The sequence below is a fragment of the Panthera pardus genome, unplaced genomic scaffold (assembly GCF_024362965.1).
Source record: "Panthera pardus isolate Hobbes unplaced genomic scaffold, ASM2436296v1 HiC_scaffold_7, whole genome shotgun sequence".
Classification (NCBI taxonomy): domain Eukaryota; kingdom Metazoa; phylum Chordata; class Mammalia; order Carnivora; family Felidae; genus Panthera; species Panthera pardus.
In genome coordinates, this window is record NW_026527002.1 from 38,661,275 (window position 1) to 38,679,356 (window position 18,082).

The window sequence follows — 18,082 nt, forward strand, 5'->3', positions numbered from 1 at the left end:
TTAGTCCTAACCTACGCCGCATAAGCCAGCCCCCAAATACTCAGGGCCGCTGTCCTATAGCGGGCCATACGTATCGATAAAAGCATCTACTTAACAGACAACCAACCTACTGTAAGGGTGTTGAGTACATTAACCGTATTTTGGTTCGTCTTCCTCAGTGTCGTGGCAGATTCACAACTAGAAACTTCAGTCTCCACTTCCTCCACACCTCAATTACCCTCAGGCCTGACTAAACTGCGGTACTGGTGACCTTAACTCCTTCAAAATATGCCTCCACCCACTTTTTTGTGCAGTTCTTTTCCTTTTCATGATTAAGTGTGGGGCCAGCAAACTCTTAAGTTTTTTACACCTCTAAACTCAAAACATCCTCACATGAAACTATGAATAAACATGAACTTCCTATCTGTAACAGAGATCAGGGAGTCTATTTGTTTTATCTTTCATTTTGTTTCAATGGCTGGTTTTCTAAAGCCATGCCAGTTATTTTGTGCCTTGAGCCTGTTCCTCCTGACAGATTTTCTAACTCCATCTAAATAACAGCATAAGGGGATTCATTATGACTGACTGCCTGAGTTCAAATCACAGGCCCGTCACTACGGTTGGGTAGCCCTGTGTTTTACTTCGTGAACCTCAGTTTCCCCACATGTAAAATGTATATAAAATCACTACCCCTTAAGGGCAGGCCCAAGAATTTAAATAAAATGGCATACATAAAAGCGTGTAGTCAAATGCTCCAAAAAAAAAAAAAAAAAATCCGTTCTCTATTAAACAAACTGCTCATCACCAGAAAGGAAGGCAGTAGGCGGGGAGCTGGGCAAAATGGGCAAACAGGTGTTAAGAGATACAAGCTTCTAGTTATGGAATGAGGAAGTCCCAGGAATAAAAGGCACAGCATAGGAAATATAGTTAAATATGATAATAGTATTATATGGTGACAGACGGTAGGTACACTTACGGTGAGCACAGCCTAACATATACAGAAGCTCAATCACGATGTTGTACTCCTGAAACTAATGTAGTGATATCATGTCAACTGGATTCAAATAATAAAATTCAAAAACAACATCCATTCTCTATTCAGTCACTCATTTGACAAATATTCACTGCCTGCCGATTCCATGCAAAGCACTATTAATTAATGTCTTCCCCTAACTTACCCTCTGAAGGTTTTTATTTTTTAATTTTTTTTTTAACTTTTTTTTTTTTTTTTTTTGAGACAGAGAGAGACAGAGCATGAACAGGGGAGGGGCAGAGAGAGAGGGAGACACAGAATCGGAAGCAGGCTCCAGGCTCTGAGCCGTCAGCCCAGAGCCCGACGCGGGGCTCGAACTCACGGACCGTGAGATCGTGACCTGAGCTGAAGTCGGACGCTTAACCGACTGAGCCACCCAGGCGCCCCGAAGGTTTTTAAATAAATATGTCCCTGAAAAGAAGTATTGCACTCGAAAGTATGCCACTGAACATCTGGGAAAACTGACTTAAAGTTACCAAACTCTTCCACATTGGAACTTACGGAAACCACCGTTAGAGAATACATCAAATATATAAAGCAGTTTTCAAAAAAAAAAAAACCAAAAAAAACCATTTTTTTTGTTACAAAGAACATTTTCACTATTTATGGGACACAATCACTGCTTTGGATTTACTTTGCGATTCTTGGGTCTAATTTATTTGCTAGTTGCAAAGTCTACTCTGCGAAACTCAAGAATGACAAAGGAAAAAGATAAGTGATTGACAAAAGTAACTGTGGCAAAGCTGACACACTCCTGTGGCCCTCACCTTCCTGGCCGGGAAGAGTGCCAGGTGGAGCTGGCAGATTGTGGAAAATGTGAAAGCTTTTTCTTAGAGCACTCAGGAGAGGGAGGTAAGGGTTAAAAGAGCAAACTGCAAAATATCTGTCAAATGTGAGTTATTGTGATTGGAAGCATCGTCTACTGTACTAGACTCGTGCACGGGCTTTAATCCGGGGGCTTCTTTCGCAAAACACAATGAGTATGGCTTTGCCCATAAGTCCACGGAATACAAACGAATGATCTATTTCAAGAGAAGGCAAACAGGGGCCCGTCACCTGAATTTCAGGTCTACCGTAAGGATTGAACCTGTGACTCACAGCTTCTCCCTGACTCCGTTTGCTATGGGAAAATGGCCCTTCCTAAATGAAAATCCTCTACCTGTACCAAAAAATCACAGTATGTATACAAAAATGATTCAGGATGCCCCCCCCCCCCAAAATGATACATGTGCTCATTTCCGGTGTGATAATGTACAGAGTGTGGCACCATGTGCCTAACTCAACACTTCTGTTTTCAAATGAATGGTTTAAGTTAATTCTACCTTTAACAAAGAATTGTTAAAAAAAAAAACAAAACCAAAAACCAATCAGTGGTTACCAAGGGTTGAGGGAGGGGAACTTGTGGTGTTACTGTTTAATGGGTACGGAGTTCCAGTTTGGGGTGATGAAGAAGGTTCTGAAGATGGGTGGTGGTGATGGATATACACCAACATGGAGGTACTTAATGCCGCTCAACTGCACACCCAGAAACGGTTAAAGTGGTCAATGTTACGTTATGTGTATTTTACCACAATGAAACTTTTAAAAAAATGTTATTAGCCTCAAAAATGAAAACACATAGAAGAACGTTATTCGTTATAAACTCTTGTTCATCTTAGACCAGTGATAAAAATCCTTCAAAGCAACTATGTCAAAACGAGCACCCTAGCTAGATTAAATGGATCGCTAACATAACGAAAACATTTTGTCACTGCTGAAAGCCACTCGTCATGCCAAGAACGTATACCTATTGCATTTTATACACACACGTGTTTATGGCTAAGATAATAATAAACTTTGTCACCATATCTTTATTGTCAGATAGTAAAAGAAACCACGGTGGGGACCAATACCCAATGCAGACTTGAGAACCCGGTTACTACAGAATTACCAGACTTACATGCAATCTCCAGGTAGGTGAACAAAACGGTTGGGAGAACAGTCTGTATTTCACATCTCCCATACACACCCTCTCCCGTTACCCCCAGAAAACTGGGCTAATTTCCGTTTGCTTACCACCAGTCCTAGTACGAGCGTGCGGACTCTCTCTCCTATCTCTGGAGAAATGTCATTGCCAAACTGCTGCAGGGTAGTAAGGAACCGTTTCAGCTTACTGAGTTGCCTGGCGCCACAGGCTGGGGGCAGCTGTTGATTAGCCAGAGAAGAAGAGGAAGAGGAGGAAGGCCCATTGCTAAAGCCATTGGGCGGCGAGGGGGCGCCATTCAAGGCTGTGGGTGAATGGCTCGTGCCATTGGTTACTGTCAAGAGCACAAAATAAGAAAGAAAAACAAGTAAATCAACGCAGAGGGAAAAGGCACAAGGAAATTACAATCAAGTTTCGTTCCCTTTAAATCTGGAGGATCCTGTGGTTTGGGAAACCGGGGTGGGGGGAGGCTTGTCTGTCAAAGGCTTTGGCTTCCCAGGGGTACCACGGGTTCAGGTACTCTAGGACTGGATGGCTCTCCCCTCCTCACACTGCATGCCGGTACTCCACGCGGAAGCGGAGCCCCCATGGGAGTCGGCTGTAACCCGGGGACAGCCCTGCCTCCCGTGCACACATATGCCAACCACGTGAAATGTCTCAAACACGGAACAAACAGCGTTTTTGGATGTCAGCCTTCTGTCACAGGCTGACATCAATATAGCAGGACCGTTCCTCTCTAAACTGTTCCCCTAGAGAAAGTGTACATTTGGTGGAGACTAAATTCATCACTGAACATTTTTAATCATGTTTTGTACACACAACTGACAGCTGTGTTTATAGAAATAGGACTTTCAAGTTTTAACCTTATACCACCCAATTAGAAGGCTATTTTCTCCCCCTCATATTTCTTAACCACTTCTTTAGGGAAGATGCAAATTTTATATAAGAAGCCAAACGGATATGGTAATTATCAGAGAGTTAGTTCAAGAAATCGGAAAGGGACATCTCGTCCCAACTAATAGCGTGGATTGGCGGTAATTTGACAACTTTGTTTCCGATAAAATGTATCTGAACACCAAGATAATTCGTAAGAACAAGACTAGAGAATTTTGTGCATTTCTCACTAACAAAAATGTTGATTTTATCATATTAAAATCAATAAATTCGACCAACTCCACTTTATCCAACTCATCTATTACATGTAATTTTGACAGGTTATCTCCAACAGAAGTTTGAAGATGTCTGAAGCACTCTATCATTCTTAAAAGTTTCCAGATAATACAATAGCCCCTTGTCCCAAACGAGCACCAAAGCAACCTGTCATGAAATGACTGCTCACTAGGACTTCTCACAGAAGACATGTGCCCATCACTGTGGCTCTGGGTAACGACAAACCAGATACAAGATGACAGGGTCGCAACTTGGTGCCGCTGCAGCCTCCTGTTCCTTACACGTTTGGAAAGGCCTTTAAATGGCAGCGCAATGCCGCATAAACAGCCTGGGATGTGTATTTTGCCAATCCCTTATAATCCCATGGATCTAGTTTTGCCTGTGATTGTTCATTCATACAGACTTGATGACACACGATCTGTAAATAGTACTATCTGCAACAGATAGCATTTATTAGTTTCACAAATCCTTTAGGACAATTTTACCCGGGACTTTGAAACTGATGGAAACAAAGCTATCCACTATCCCTGCTGGAATCTACAGGAAAGGAAGGGAAGTGGCTGTTCTCTCGGAATGTTCTGTCCTTTCCTCGGACAACCCAGAAAGCCAATACACGCCACTGATTCAGGACACAAGGCCTGAGCCGAGTTGGGATTGAGTAAAGGTTTAATAAAAGTCTGACAGGCTCAAGACAAGAAAGATGCTCCTTCTTTCAGAAAGTTTTCTGTATGTGACTGTTGCCCAGAGCAATACCCCTTTTTCACGTAAGGCTTCTAGCTTTGAATCTTATTTGTAAATACCAGAAGAAAGTGGTATTAGAAGACCAGAAGCAACCTGGAAATAATTGTAGGATATTAACATGTTCCAAGGCAAAATGTACAAGCTAAAATAAGGAGCTACACATTAAGTCAAAGTAAAAATTACGGTGGTAACAAATGGAGCCGCAGCCCAAACGAATGCAATAGTCTTCATTGCGGAAATCAAAGCAGACTACAACTGTGAAGCAAAAATGGAAAGGCAGGCAAATATTGGCAGTCATACAAATTATACCTAAGATGCTGTACGTCTGCGCAGGCTCAATACCTACTCACTGGCAATTAAATGATTTGGGGGAAGGAGGCGGCGGGGGGCGGGGAGGGGGGGCTTCACTTCTGCAGGAAAAAAAAAATTTAGACTTCAAAATGGAAACGGGAAACGCAGAAGTGTCTACTCACACGTCGTCGGTGTAAATGAACTGGTTCTCGGAGCTCCTTGAGTTGTAGGGGGAGGTGGCATGGTGGGAGGAGTCAGCCTAGATGGGGTCTTCACATCCACAGGTGAGTCTGGCATCGTGGAGTGCTTCTCAGTCCGATCTGGAGGACGCCACCATTGAACAGGTTATTTTACTCCTTAAGCACCTTCGTTGCTTTTTGTTTCTTGTTTTGTTTTGTTTTGTTTTTTTTAAGTGGGGTTCATCTTTTTTACAAGCAAGTGAACAGAAGAAATCCGACATCTCCTCTCAATAAAATAGGCTGATCTACTGAAGTTTAAATCAGGACTTTATCATCCAAACCCCACTTAAGAAGGTGTAGCACAGATGGCAGGACCTCATTTGTAACTGGGTTATTTTACATCCTATTGTTATTTCTGGCTTGGGCAGATGCTACCTTGGTAGTGTTATATCCAACGGCACAACCTCACTCGAAGCTGAAGCCAACGCTAGCAAGAGGTAAAAAATAGATGAGGAAGTAAAATGGTAATAAACCTTTTAGTGAGGAACAACACAAATCTGAAGGTCTGTTATGCAGGTGAGATACTGATAGGAGCCAGCATGTTTATAAGGACTTTTTTTTTGTAACACCTGCCATGGCCTTTCCGTGCTTAGTTTCTGGCCCATTAGGAGAAGCAGGTTATGTCTCCCAGATACACTCCTCACTTCAATGTTCCTCTGCCCTGCAGGAAAACGCCCCACTACATAAATGCTGTATTTCACACAATGAGGTTACACGATTGTTTATTCAGAATTTGTGATTTGTGACCCACCGTCTTAGAAACATGAGACCAATCCTTCAATTAATAACCTCGGGCGGAGTGAGAATGGAAAAACCCCAAATAGCAAATGAAAAGGAACGAAAGGCCCTCTCTGTATTTTCTCATGAGTATGTGACAGATATGGAGAAATTTCCTGATTACCCAATAACGAACATTTGAGTTTCAAGCCTGTTTTCTACTATGCATGCTTTGCCTTTGAAATTCTGAGCTGTTTTTTCTCTGTCAAATCTATTGAAGCAACAGATCTCCAATAAAAAAGTGAGTTTTGTTTCTTTAGAATACAATTTTCTACCAGCACTGTGTGCCTGCGCGCGCGTGCGCGCGCGCGCGCGCGCACACACACACACACACACACACACACACACACACACACACACACCAACAATGTCTGAGGCCCCTCAGGCAGCCTTAGGTACAAATATTTCCCACTCGGACTTTTGGAAAAGTCAAGTCACGGGGACTACTGGTCAAGAGTGGGTCTTTTTAAAACACTAGGATAACCATGGGGAGAAATTCTCAACACTGACTTTCAATGTCTATTTTTTTTTTTTTTAAGTGAAAAATCCAAATCACTATGCTGGCAACTCCAAACCTACCTCACACCTTTATTCAGAGCCGTGTCACGAGACTTGGGTTGCAACAGAGCATAACATTTTAAAGTTGAAATAATGTTGATGCCGTAACAGGGGAAATGCGATAAAAGAATGAAAATAATCATCATTCTAATAAGAGCATTTTGATAGCCCAGTATCAGAGTCTCTTTTTCTTCACCCTGACAGCTCGCTGGAGAACCACGAATGCCCCTTTAGTCAATGCGTGTTCTGAGTGAAATGTGGTAAAAACCCACATGGAGAGCGTTTCTACCTTGATCTCACCCCTTAAAAGCTTGCCTTCCTAGTGCTATTCCAGAACACTGTAACACCCAGGATCAGTAACTCACTTAGTCTAGAAAACTACCCAAGTCAGGCAGGTTTAAAAGCGCTTCTTCAATAGTTAAATTCGCTGCACGGTCTACTCACCTCGACCAACCTCAGCAACAAGGGAATAAATAGCTTTCCGCCTATGTTGCAGCTGAGGGAAGAGGTACGGCAGCAAATACAACTCTCCCTAAATAAAGGCAAATATTTCTGTCATGCCAAGGAAGGAGGGATAGAGGGAGGCTTGCCAGAGTCGGCTGGGAGATAACAGTGGGAACTGCAGGTCCATCTGGTTTTCATTCTGCGAACACTCACACTGAACTGTTAGAGAAGGCAGTCCAGATACACAGACTTGAAGCACGTGGTTGTGCAGACAGAGGGAGGAAGAGCGGGAGGGGGCGGGGGGGGGGGGGGGTGGTGGGAATCGTGAAAAAATAAATAAATAAAGCAAGGGAAGGAAAAAAGCAGCAAGGGAGAAAAGAGCCCAAATGAAGAGAAAGTGACCCCCCCAGGCGGCTTCGTCCACCCGGACACGCTGAGCCTTAGTGGGCACGGCCCCTGCACCTTACTTACCTGGAGGTACTTCTTGAGCAGAACCTAAACTGGAAAACACATCTGAAACCCGCGTCTGTCTACCCTTGTTGCTGACACTGAGAGAAAAGGAAATAGACGATAAAATCGACAATGGGTGTCCTCTTCAAACTTAAGAGGATCTTAATAATAGTAACAACAGCAACAACAACAACAACGACGACGACGATGAAAGGTAGAGGAGTGATTTTTTTAAATCCTCGAAACGGCATGGCATCGATACTTTAAGAACAAGAACCACTGAGCCAAAGCATTGCAAAACGCCACTGCTTCTAAACAGGACTATATGCATTCTGGCCGGAATAGCCAAATTTCGGCGACAGTTAGCTCCACTCTGATCAAATGGAGTTCCAACCCAGAGGTCCTACAAACTTAGACAAAGTGGGACCATATGTAACTCATTCCGTGCTGTTCAGTGCAATCAATCCAGGACGAGGAGAGATGGTGAAGTTACCAGCCAGGACTAACCCGGACACACACACAAACCCTCTGGAGTAGAGAGATTTAAGATAAATTCAGAAAATGTGTTTCAAGTATGCTGAGTCCTGTTGCATTTGTTTTGGATTACTTAAAAAAAAAAAAAAAAAAAAAAAGCAAAACATTTTGAAATATATATTCTTGAAACTTTTATAGCAAACAGCAAAAGAACTATGATTCAACCACAGAAGTATTTCTTCTCCGTTTCAAATTAGAGGATACAGTAAAACCAATATTAAGTTATAATATTTCTTATGCAATTTTTTTAAGTTTATGAAAATTATTCCTAGATGTAATTTCTATTTTTAGTTGCTGCAGGGGAATGCTGACATCAATTGAAAGCCTGGCACAAAATGATAAAAAAAGAAAAAGAAAAAGAAAAACAATCTATCAGAGCAGGAAGTATGTATAATCAAAAGGACTGACTTGCCTCTACCTTAATGATACACACGACTACTAAATAAAGATCTCCCCTATGTGGTAACATTTCAACTCACATGGCAAATATCCAACACATATGCACCAAAGATGGCTGAAACATGGAAGAAAATGTGGCATATATAAATACATTACTGATACCATTTCAATATCCAATTCAGTGTCAGAGGCTTCTAGAAGGGGTATGTTTTCCATTTCCTTCTTTTTCTTTTTTTTTTTTTTAAGTAAAAAGGAAAGGTATGGCATAATCTGCCGTAGCACTTACTTTACTTTTTGTTAGTTCAAACAGTTCCAGATGTGTTTTTCAGGTATGGAGAAGAGGCATTCTGTATTTTCCTTATTTACATACTATTTCTAGAGATGATTACTTTACGTAAATAGAAAGTTCAGGATTGGTAGACGGGACGTCTTTTCCTATCAGAGTTCATCGTGTCAATTATAATAGAAGAAATATCTTATAATAGAAGAAATACCTACATCCCAGATGTGACAGATTGAGAAACCTCTCGGTGAATTAGCAGTTGGTACAGTTAGCCTAATTTGAGTAAGTGCTAGCTATAGGAGCTACAAGATACACAATAAAGAGGAGTCAGCCCAAGTGGAACTGAAGTACTCCTACCAGAAAGGAGAAAGCAGCTAAGGAAACACAAAACTGGGTACAGAATTTGATTTTTATTTCTATGGAAAATATGGCAAATTCAGGCCTGACAACAGAATCATTTAGTGACTCCAGTGGCTGGGTGTGAGATGTTAAAGGAAACTGCCTGTAGACCAGAATGGTGGCCACCCAGCCTCCACAATGCTGCCATCTTATTTCCCTGCTGAGCACTTCTAGAATGTTCATTCCTGCTCAGGAGAATAAAAGTCAAATGCTAATAGTCTAAGCACAATGGAATGATACAATGGAAGGCTATTTGGAATAACAGACAAATTTCCAAGTTAAGACAGACTTGGTTTCGAATGTAAACTCAGCCATCAGTAGTGGGTCCTCAGGCAAGTTATGCTGATCCTGAGTTCCTCATAAGAAGAATACTGATATACACCCCTCTCTGCCTCATTAAGACCCTGGCATAGTACCTACTCAAGTCAGGCACCAGCACATGTGATCTCCATTCTCTTGTGCCTGCCTCTCCGTCATCCATTCATGGCTTTATTTCCAATGTCCTCCCCCCGGGTCTATGCTCTATCTGTACAGGGCACCTTGGCATTCCCTGGCTTTTCTGCCTTTCATTTTATACTGTTTATTTCCTTCATCTAGAAAGATCTGCCGCACCTATCCCATTCTTCACTGCCCATTACAGATCCTCTTATAGCTTTCCCCAGGTGCCCAAGGCACCAACCGCATCATGCTTGTTTGGCCTTTTAGCATTTACCACAGCCTATGAGTACGACAGTGTGTGTGTGTGTGTGTGTGTGTTTACCCCCAATCACTCCAACCACAGCCTATGAGTACGATAGTTGTGTGTGTGTGTGTGTGTGTGTGTGTGTGTGTATGTGTGTTATATATCCAATCACTCCAACCAATGAAAACAGTAAGCAATTTGATGGCAGTTTTTTTAAATGCCTAATTAAAAAGACAAATACATAACCATCAACAGCATATAAATACATGATTAGGAAGTGGAATGCAGGTAATATGGGAACATGATGGAGATCTGAAATTTACTTCAACTCTGTGATCAACTTATGTCGTTTTAGGCAAGTGTAAGAATCATCTGTTACTTCATCACAGGTGTTTTATGAAGATTTTTTTTTTTTTTCTGAAACACAAATATGATCTTGTCTATTCCATGCTTTAAAACCTTTGGGAAGGTCCACTCCCCCTCTCTCTGCCCCTCCCGGCTCACACCGTGTCCCTCTGTCTCTCAATAATAAATAAATGTTAAAATTTTTTTTTTTAAAGTGAAAAGGGGGTGCCTGGGTGGCTATTGGTTAAGCATCTGACTTCGACTCAGATCATGATCTCACGGTTTGTGAGTTCAAGCCCCACGTAGGGCTCTCTGCTGATAGCTCAGAACCTGGAGCCTGCTTTAGATTCTGTGTCTCCCCCTCTCTCTGCCCCTTCCCTGCTCACACTCTGTGTCTGTCTCTCAATAGTAAATAAACGTTAAAAAAGAAAAAAAAAAAAACACCTTTGGGAAGGTCCCACTGCCCACAGAATACAAACAAACTCTTTAGCTTATGTCACAGATCCTGGAGCTCCTACTCAACAGCGCTTCTCCCTTCTTTCTTGCTGGAAAGTCCTGATTTTGTTCAGGTGCACAATTCTTGGGGAGCAGATCCTTCTTCTTTTAATCAAGTTATCATGCTCCCCTTTATCAGCAACAGGTTTCAGAGGTGAGTGCTGTGCTCCAATTCTAGACAATGGGTCATCCAGGGAGGTCTATGGAAGTTTTGGGAAAGACTTCCTCATGAACTGATCAGAGACCCAAGGACTAAAACAGACCCTCTTCTTCTGGTAGGTACTGTTATATCTGTGATTCCTTCACTTCTCTTCTTTGGAGTCTACTTTTCTTACCCATAAAATTAGGCATCTTAGATTATAGAACTTCAGGGATCATCTGCAAACTCTAATACTCTCTGGTTTCTTTCTACAGATATGGCTTATGTTCATTTCAAAGACAAAGAAGACTACCCAGAGAACATAAATCTGACAATAAAGGGACCACAAAATTATTTTGAAATTGGTGATCATAACCAGACTTCCTCTGTTCACATAAATATCTATGTCCACAAGAATGTGTCTGCATAGAAATCTTTTCCCACACACACTACAATTAACATCTATCTCTTGTTTTCAAATACCTTTTCAATCTTCATTACTAAATCTCCACTGATGATCTGGTTATGAAACAACCCTACCAATGTCCACTTGTCCCTGTTTAGTTACCATCAAAACACTCACTCGGATAGCCCAGGTTCTTAAAGAGTACTCTACACTCACATTCCTTCCTTCCTCATTTCCCATTCCATCTTTCACAAACTTCCAGTGGACTCCTAGAAAGTTTTCTTCCCCATACTGGGACCTGTCATACCTCTAATCCCATAACTACCTTGGGAGTCACCATGTTCTTTCATGACCTTGTACCAAGGTTACCAGCAGCTGGTTCCAGCACAGCACCCTGTCCAAGATGGGCAATCTCAGTCATTCTCCAACATTTTTACCTTCAGATGTGAAGGCAGAAAAACAATCTCACTCCAGAGGTAGAAGACTGTACTGCCTACTGCCCTCCATGTGAAAAAGAAGGCAACTAACAGGCAGAAAGAAATGAAGAAAAATGGCAAGAGATTATCCTGATAATGCGAAATTCTTCATTCTACTAATTCCTACAATGTGATCTTCCAAACAGCCCACAGAACCTCGTCAATCAATCCCTCCTTTGCCTAAAACCCACACTTGAAACCAAAGAATACACACTAAAATAATATTGGGAGTGTAGCATCAAGATATCATCCTAACTCCCACTGAAACTCTTCAATTATCTCTTCATTATTAATCCAAGAAACGCCAGATACTTTATCTGGCATCTTTGTAGAATCTGACTGCGTCTCACCACTTCCTCCCTTTGGAAACATTGTTATCCCCAGGATCCCAGCATTCCAGCGCTCTCATTCTTCTCAGGACGTCCAGGCTGCTCCTTCTGACGTTTCTTCACCACTGTGATAATTACTCGTAGCTTCCCCCATGCTCCTTCATAGTTACTCTTGAAATCTTCTCTCTATACCTTCTCCTTAGGGACTTCATTTGTGTGGTGACAGTCACCCCATGGCTCTTATGTCGATGACTTGTACCTCTAGGCCCACCATCCCTCCCAAGTTCCGCACCCAAACATCCAGAGGGCTACTCATTTTCAACACCCTGGATTCAAACCCTCTTCATCCATCATCTCTCACCTGGTCTAATCAACAACCCATTGGATGGTCTCCCTGCCGTGCACTATTCATCTCTGTGCCATTGTCCAAATCACACCATCACGTCACTACATATGCCAAAGATATGATCAGAGATCTTACTCCTCTCTTCTTAGTACTCTTCAAAGACCTTTTGCGATGTGAAACATAAAGGCCTTGTGCCTTAATAAGGCACTGAAAGACCACTGGGACCCATCTGGTTTCTGTAACTGCTCCAGGCTCATCTTCATTTCTCCCTTCCACTCTTATCCCCACCTCTGAACTCCGTACCAAACTAACGCAGCTCTCCCAATGCCCCCAGGTCGTATAGGCTTCCCTCACACTGCACCCTTTCTTTTCCCTAGATTCTTCTTCACCCCACCACTGCCTGGTTAAGTCCATCATTCCTTTAAATCTTCTTTCAGGTATTACTTCAGCCAGGGACCCTCCGTTGACAACCCTTCCATCCCTAGCTGGCCAGGAAGGCCCTTTATTCCCTTATTACCGGGTCCAGATCCCTCTTACAGCACTGACCACACTGTATTTAGAATCAAGTCGGTCTCTCCCACTAGGTCATAACTTATTCAAGGGTAATGATGACATCTTACTTGTTTTTATATTCTCAGCACTTTGGCCCGTGCCTGATACAGCGAACGTGCTCAATAAATGTAGTATTTTAAAGGAATACATAGTACTATGTCATAAGGCATGTCTACAGTCATGACAACTTTGCGACGCCAGAACTTCTAAGAGCTTTAACTTAAAATCACCTCCATCTTTTTTCTATCATCCTAAAAGAATTCTAAAAAGAATTTCTAGGGGCGCCTGGGTAGCTCAGTCAGTTAAGCGTCCAACTTCAGCTCAGGTCATGATCTCACAGTCTGTGAGTTCCAGCCCCGTGTCAGGCTCTGTGCTGACAGCTCAGAGGCCTGGAGCCTGTTTCAGATTCTGTGTCTCCCTCTCTCTCTGCCCCTCCCCTGCTCATGCTCTGTCTCTCTCTGTCTCAGAAATAAATTTAAAACAACATTAAAATAAATAAATAAATAAATAAATAAATAAATAAATAAATAAATGAAAAGAATTTCTATATTCTGAAAACATTAAGTTACCAAAGATAAATCTAAAAAAAAAAAAACAAAAAAAAAACAGTAGTAAATCACTGAATTCACCAGCTTTCCAGTAATGACAACATATTCCCTAAGGCTTTTTATATAATATTAGAAAAAAGGCTTTGTAAAGCAATCTGTATACATAAGACCTACAGCCTCCAAAAGCTCCCTTTTTTTTTACAAGAATAGCACAATCATACATATGCACATTCACAACAAAGAGAAAAGCATATTATGAACCAAAAACACATTTTTTCTACATTTCACAAGCTTTTCTGTTGCTTGTCTATGGATGGTGGGATTACACATTATTTTTAATTTCTTCTTGTTATTTTTCTCATTTATTTAAATGTTCTACAATGAGCATGTTTTCTTTTTACAAGCAAAAAAACAAACATACAAAAAACCAACTTATTAGGATAAGTCACCTAAAATCAAGCATTGGGCACTGTACCAAATGCCCTGCATGCTTTACCTCATTTTAAATCTCACTATGAAAAGGTACTACAAATTTGCCCATCTTATAAAAAGGAACTGAGGCCCAGAAGGGTTGGACAATCTGTCCAAGGTTACAAGCCAGAACTCATTCCAGACCTTCTCAAGAGTCCATTACCTTCTAAAGCTAATGTTATTTTTACATGATCTAGAAAACTGAAATAAAGACACATTCAGTTAATGTTAAACTGAGAGCGTTACGCGAGGACTTCATCTCCCAATACTACTGTAACTAGCCACCTGTGACCATGTAAATTTTAATTAAAGTTAAACAAAATTTAAAACTCAGCTCCTCAGTCACACTAGCCACATTCAATAAGGTAGCTGTGCCTACCCTATTAGGGAACTCGGCCCTGGAACACTTCCGTTATCATAAAATCACAGCGCCATACTAAAATAATGGCTCTATGGCAGGAGTCCCTGGAGGTGACAATGCAGATTGAAAGAGCAGGGATGAGAAGAGGTGCCTCTGGCTTCATCCAAAACACCTTCCGTCCCATTAAGACCTTTCGTATTTTTTTTCATAGATTGGGTTTCTACATATTTCAGTTGGTAAGCTTAACGGGTAGAAAATACAAAAGTTTGAAACCCAATGACTAAAATAAGTAAACTCTCAGCTCTGAGAAAGCGGGAGAGTAAGACAGGTCATTAGTAAACATTGGGAAACTGCACTAATGAGAACAAGGCCAAGGAATCAGTGTGGAATGAGCCAGTAAGCCGCTGGGCCAGCAGCTATCTGGAATCAGAGATGACAGTCTGAAGACCAGCTTCATGCCTTTAAAGTGCATGAACTTGGGTTAAGATGGAAAACAGGCAGAAGAATGAGATGAGTCTATAATAACCTATCACGATTTCTAGAAAAATAGCTTCAATAATGTTTGGGTCATGTCCTTATGGGGATAACAATGGGAATTTCCCTTCCCTTCCTCTATGGCATGTATCTAGCTAGCACTTGACACATTTATCTTGGTTTTGAGTGTCTCCCCAACCACAGTGTCAGCTTCACAAATGCAGAAATTTCTACCTGTTTGTTAAGTCCAGCCTCCATAGCATTAAGAAGAGTGCTTGAAATAGCAGCCACTTGATTTGTTGAATGAACAAAGAAGGTAAGCGAAGACTAAAACAAAGCCAGTTTCCGACAAAACAGCCAGAGACATATTAGGAACTATGGTTACCTAGAGGGGGGCAAAGGCTGAGTGAGGCAGACAGCGTAAGTGTTCAAAGTAGACACCACTTTGCGGAGGGGAAAATGCTAAGCAGTAGAATCAGGAAATAGTTTCGATCACTCTGCTCATTTTTTGACAAAGATGAGCTGTGGACCCCAAGATAAAGCACCCTATTTTTTTAGAAAGTGTTTATTTATTTATTTGGGGGGAGGGGGGTACGGGGCAGAGAGAGAGGGAGAGAGAATCCCAAGCCGGCTCCGTGCCATCAGTGCAGAATCTGCTGCGGGGCTCAATCTCATGAACTGAGATCATGACCTGCGCCAAAATGAAGAGTGGATTGCCTTAACCAATTGGCACCCCCCAAAAAACACTCTAAACATTAACAAGTACTCAAATGGTGGTTCTAGCTAGAAAAATCAATTACTAATTTCCTAAAGTGTGGAAAGGACTGCTGGTCATGTGAATACCAGTGGATGCCAGGCATTACCTCTGTGTGTAAGTTCCTAAGAAATGTCATCTCTCTCACAGTTGTTAAGAGCTTCACTCCTGTGACTCCTGTTTCCAAGTCTAAGAACCACTTCCTGGAGGCCACTAAGTGGCCATCCAGCAGCCCCGGGTTTAGCTACCCTACTTCAACCAGCACAGCTCCATATTTATCTGCTGTATGCACTGCTGTTCTGGTTAAGACTTCCTTTGGAAAAAAAGGATCTCCTGTCTGGGAAGAGTTTGAACCCCTTGGCACAGGCAGCCGGCAAATGTTCGCTGAATGACTGTGGTAAAAATACTTATTAAGGAAAAACCAAATCACTCAAGTTAACACAAAAAAAGTAACTCCTGCGTGTGTAAAGAGCAGAAAAAGATACAGACATCACCAAGGGCCCATGCAATGAATATAAGTATCTACATAACATCCTGTTGCCAAAATGAAGATTATTCCAGAAGGTAGGAAAAAAAAAAAAATCACTAAATAAAAAGTGATCCAAACATTTGACAATCTTTAAGTGTGGACAATTTTCCTGCAGGAATATTTGTCTTATTTGCCAGCGTTAAAGGCTATTAAGGAAGCTTGTGGAGCTGCTGAAGGGTAGTACACATATCCACTGCCATCAGTTATGATCATCCAGGTAAGAGCTGGTGAATCAGGGCAGAAAATTATGAAGGTACACAGACTATGTACCTGTGGCTAAATTGCAGACAAGTAGCAGGAGCTCAAAAAAATTTATTGAATTTAATCCAATGTACTCTTTAAAAAAAACAACAACCAGCACTGTTAGACTTCACATTATGGGCAAGGGGAAGGCACTGAGAGTTTTAGGATATACTCATTTCTAATCTTATATTATGGATAAGTATGGAGCAGAGATTAAATAGGGTAAGAAAGGCAAGAGAGGGCAGGCATTCTGGTCTGCAACAGCCTAGGCTAGAAATAATACAGGGATCCAGCATGGACGTGGCTCTTAAGACTGGAGACGAGAAGATTCAGGAAGACATTTTTATACTCTACGGCAGATTCACAGAGCTTGGTAACAAAGTAAAATTAAAACTTGAGCAAGTGGGAATCTAGAGGTGCGTGATAATGTCAAAAACTAAAACCAAAACACAGCAGGAAGAATCATCTGGAAAAAAGGCAGGATAAGTCACAGTTTACTTAGAGATATCTCTGCAAGACTCTGTTGTTTTTACATAAAACATCCTGAATGTCTTCTTGCGCATGTGCCACCATCAAATTATTCTTCCTCCTAAATGTGCTTCACCATTGCTATCAGCATCCTGGAACACCACCGTCACTCACTGGGACCTTCTAGGAACTAGTCTGTGCAACTCTTCACCCTACACTGCAATCAGTTTATCCCACAACAACTTGTACTTATCCCACAAGTTTAAGTAATCTGGTTAAACACAAAACTATTCACTCATTTAATATAAAAGCATGTATTCGAAAATTCCTGAGCCATCTACAAAGTGCCAGGTACCCCTTCAGACACAGAGAAAAGACAATGGACACACAAGAAAATCACTGCCCTCAATAACTTCACATTCTAATGATCCAATCAAGTTACTCCCCTATTGAAAGTGTTTAGTTTATCATCACTCCCAGGATAAAATCCAAAACCCTTTAAATGACCTACAACCTAGACAGATTTCGTCTCTGCCTGCCTCTCTTATCTCACCTCATATCTCACTGGTTTTATAGGTTGCAAGCTTCACCTCAACTCAGGGCCTTTCAACCTGGAAAACCGATCTCCACTCCAATTCATTTACTCAAGGAAGGCGTTCTGGGTCCCTTCCAAGTCCCCTGTATGGGAAGCTCTCCTGTACCATCTAATTGTTCTTTATTGGGCTTGCTGCAACTATTATAAATAACTGTATAATAACTTGTTGGTCTAACATCTCCTACCAGACAGCAAAATGCTCTGTTATGGCAGGGAGCGTATCATTTCATCTCACATTCTATCAGACATCAACTGAGTCCCAGAATTTAGCATGATGCCGAGAAGCTAGAAAAAGTTAAAGAGTGGACAAACACAGACATCTTTCGATTTAAAAACACAGATTTGGAGGTAACCAGACAGCAAAGCAATTGTATTCTTCATTCCCCTTCAGACAGTTTCAAGGCTTCTTCAATGATGGAAATATTACAAAAAAAATGGTGACAATAATGAAACCCTTCTCTATTTACACTCCATTCCCACTTCAATGGGGCTTCCACTGACACCATTCCACCCAAACCATCCAGCCACGGCACAAACTCTAGTGATTAATCCAAAAATACCGTTCAATCTGTATCTTACTTGGGTTCTCAGCACCATCTGACCTGTTCA

At 41.6% G+C, this 18,082-nt stretch overlaps 1 protein-coding gene across 8 annotated transcripts in view; it reads right to left on the reverse strand.

Moving 5' to 3' along the window:
* The window catches only part of RUNX1T1 (RUNX1 partner transcriptional co-repressor 1), a 141,675-nt gene that overhangs the window by 55,831 nt on the left and 67,762 nt on the right, over nt 1-18,082 (reverse strand). For 5 of the 8 annotated variants that reach the window (XM_019453440.2, XM_019453438.2, XM_019453439.2 and 2 more), the window contains 2 exons: nt 5,360-5,497; nt 3,068-3,309 (listed from right to left, as the gene is read on the reverse strand). In XM_019453440.2, the coding sequence (XP_019308985.1) occupies nt 3,068-3,309; nt 5,360-5,497 (380 nt within the window). Of the gene's footprint in view, nt 1-3,067; nt 3,310-5,359; nt 5,498-7,195; nt 7,262-7,666; nt 7,692-18,052; nt 18,078-18,082 lie in introns of those variants that run through there. The other 3 variants (XM_019453444.2, XM_053896492.1, XM_019453443.2) reach the window with 3 other exon arrangements.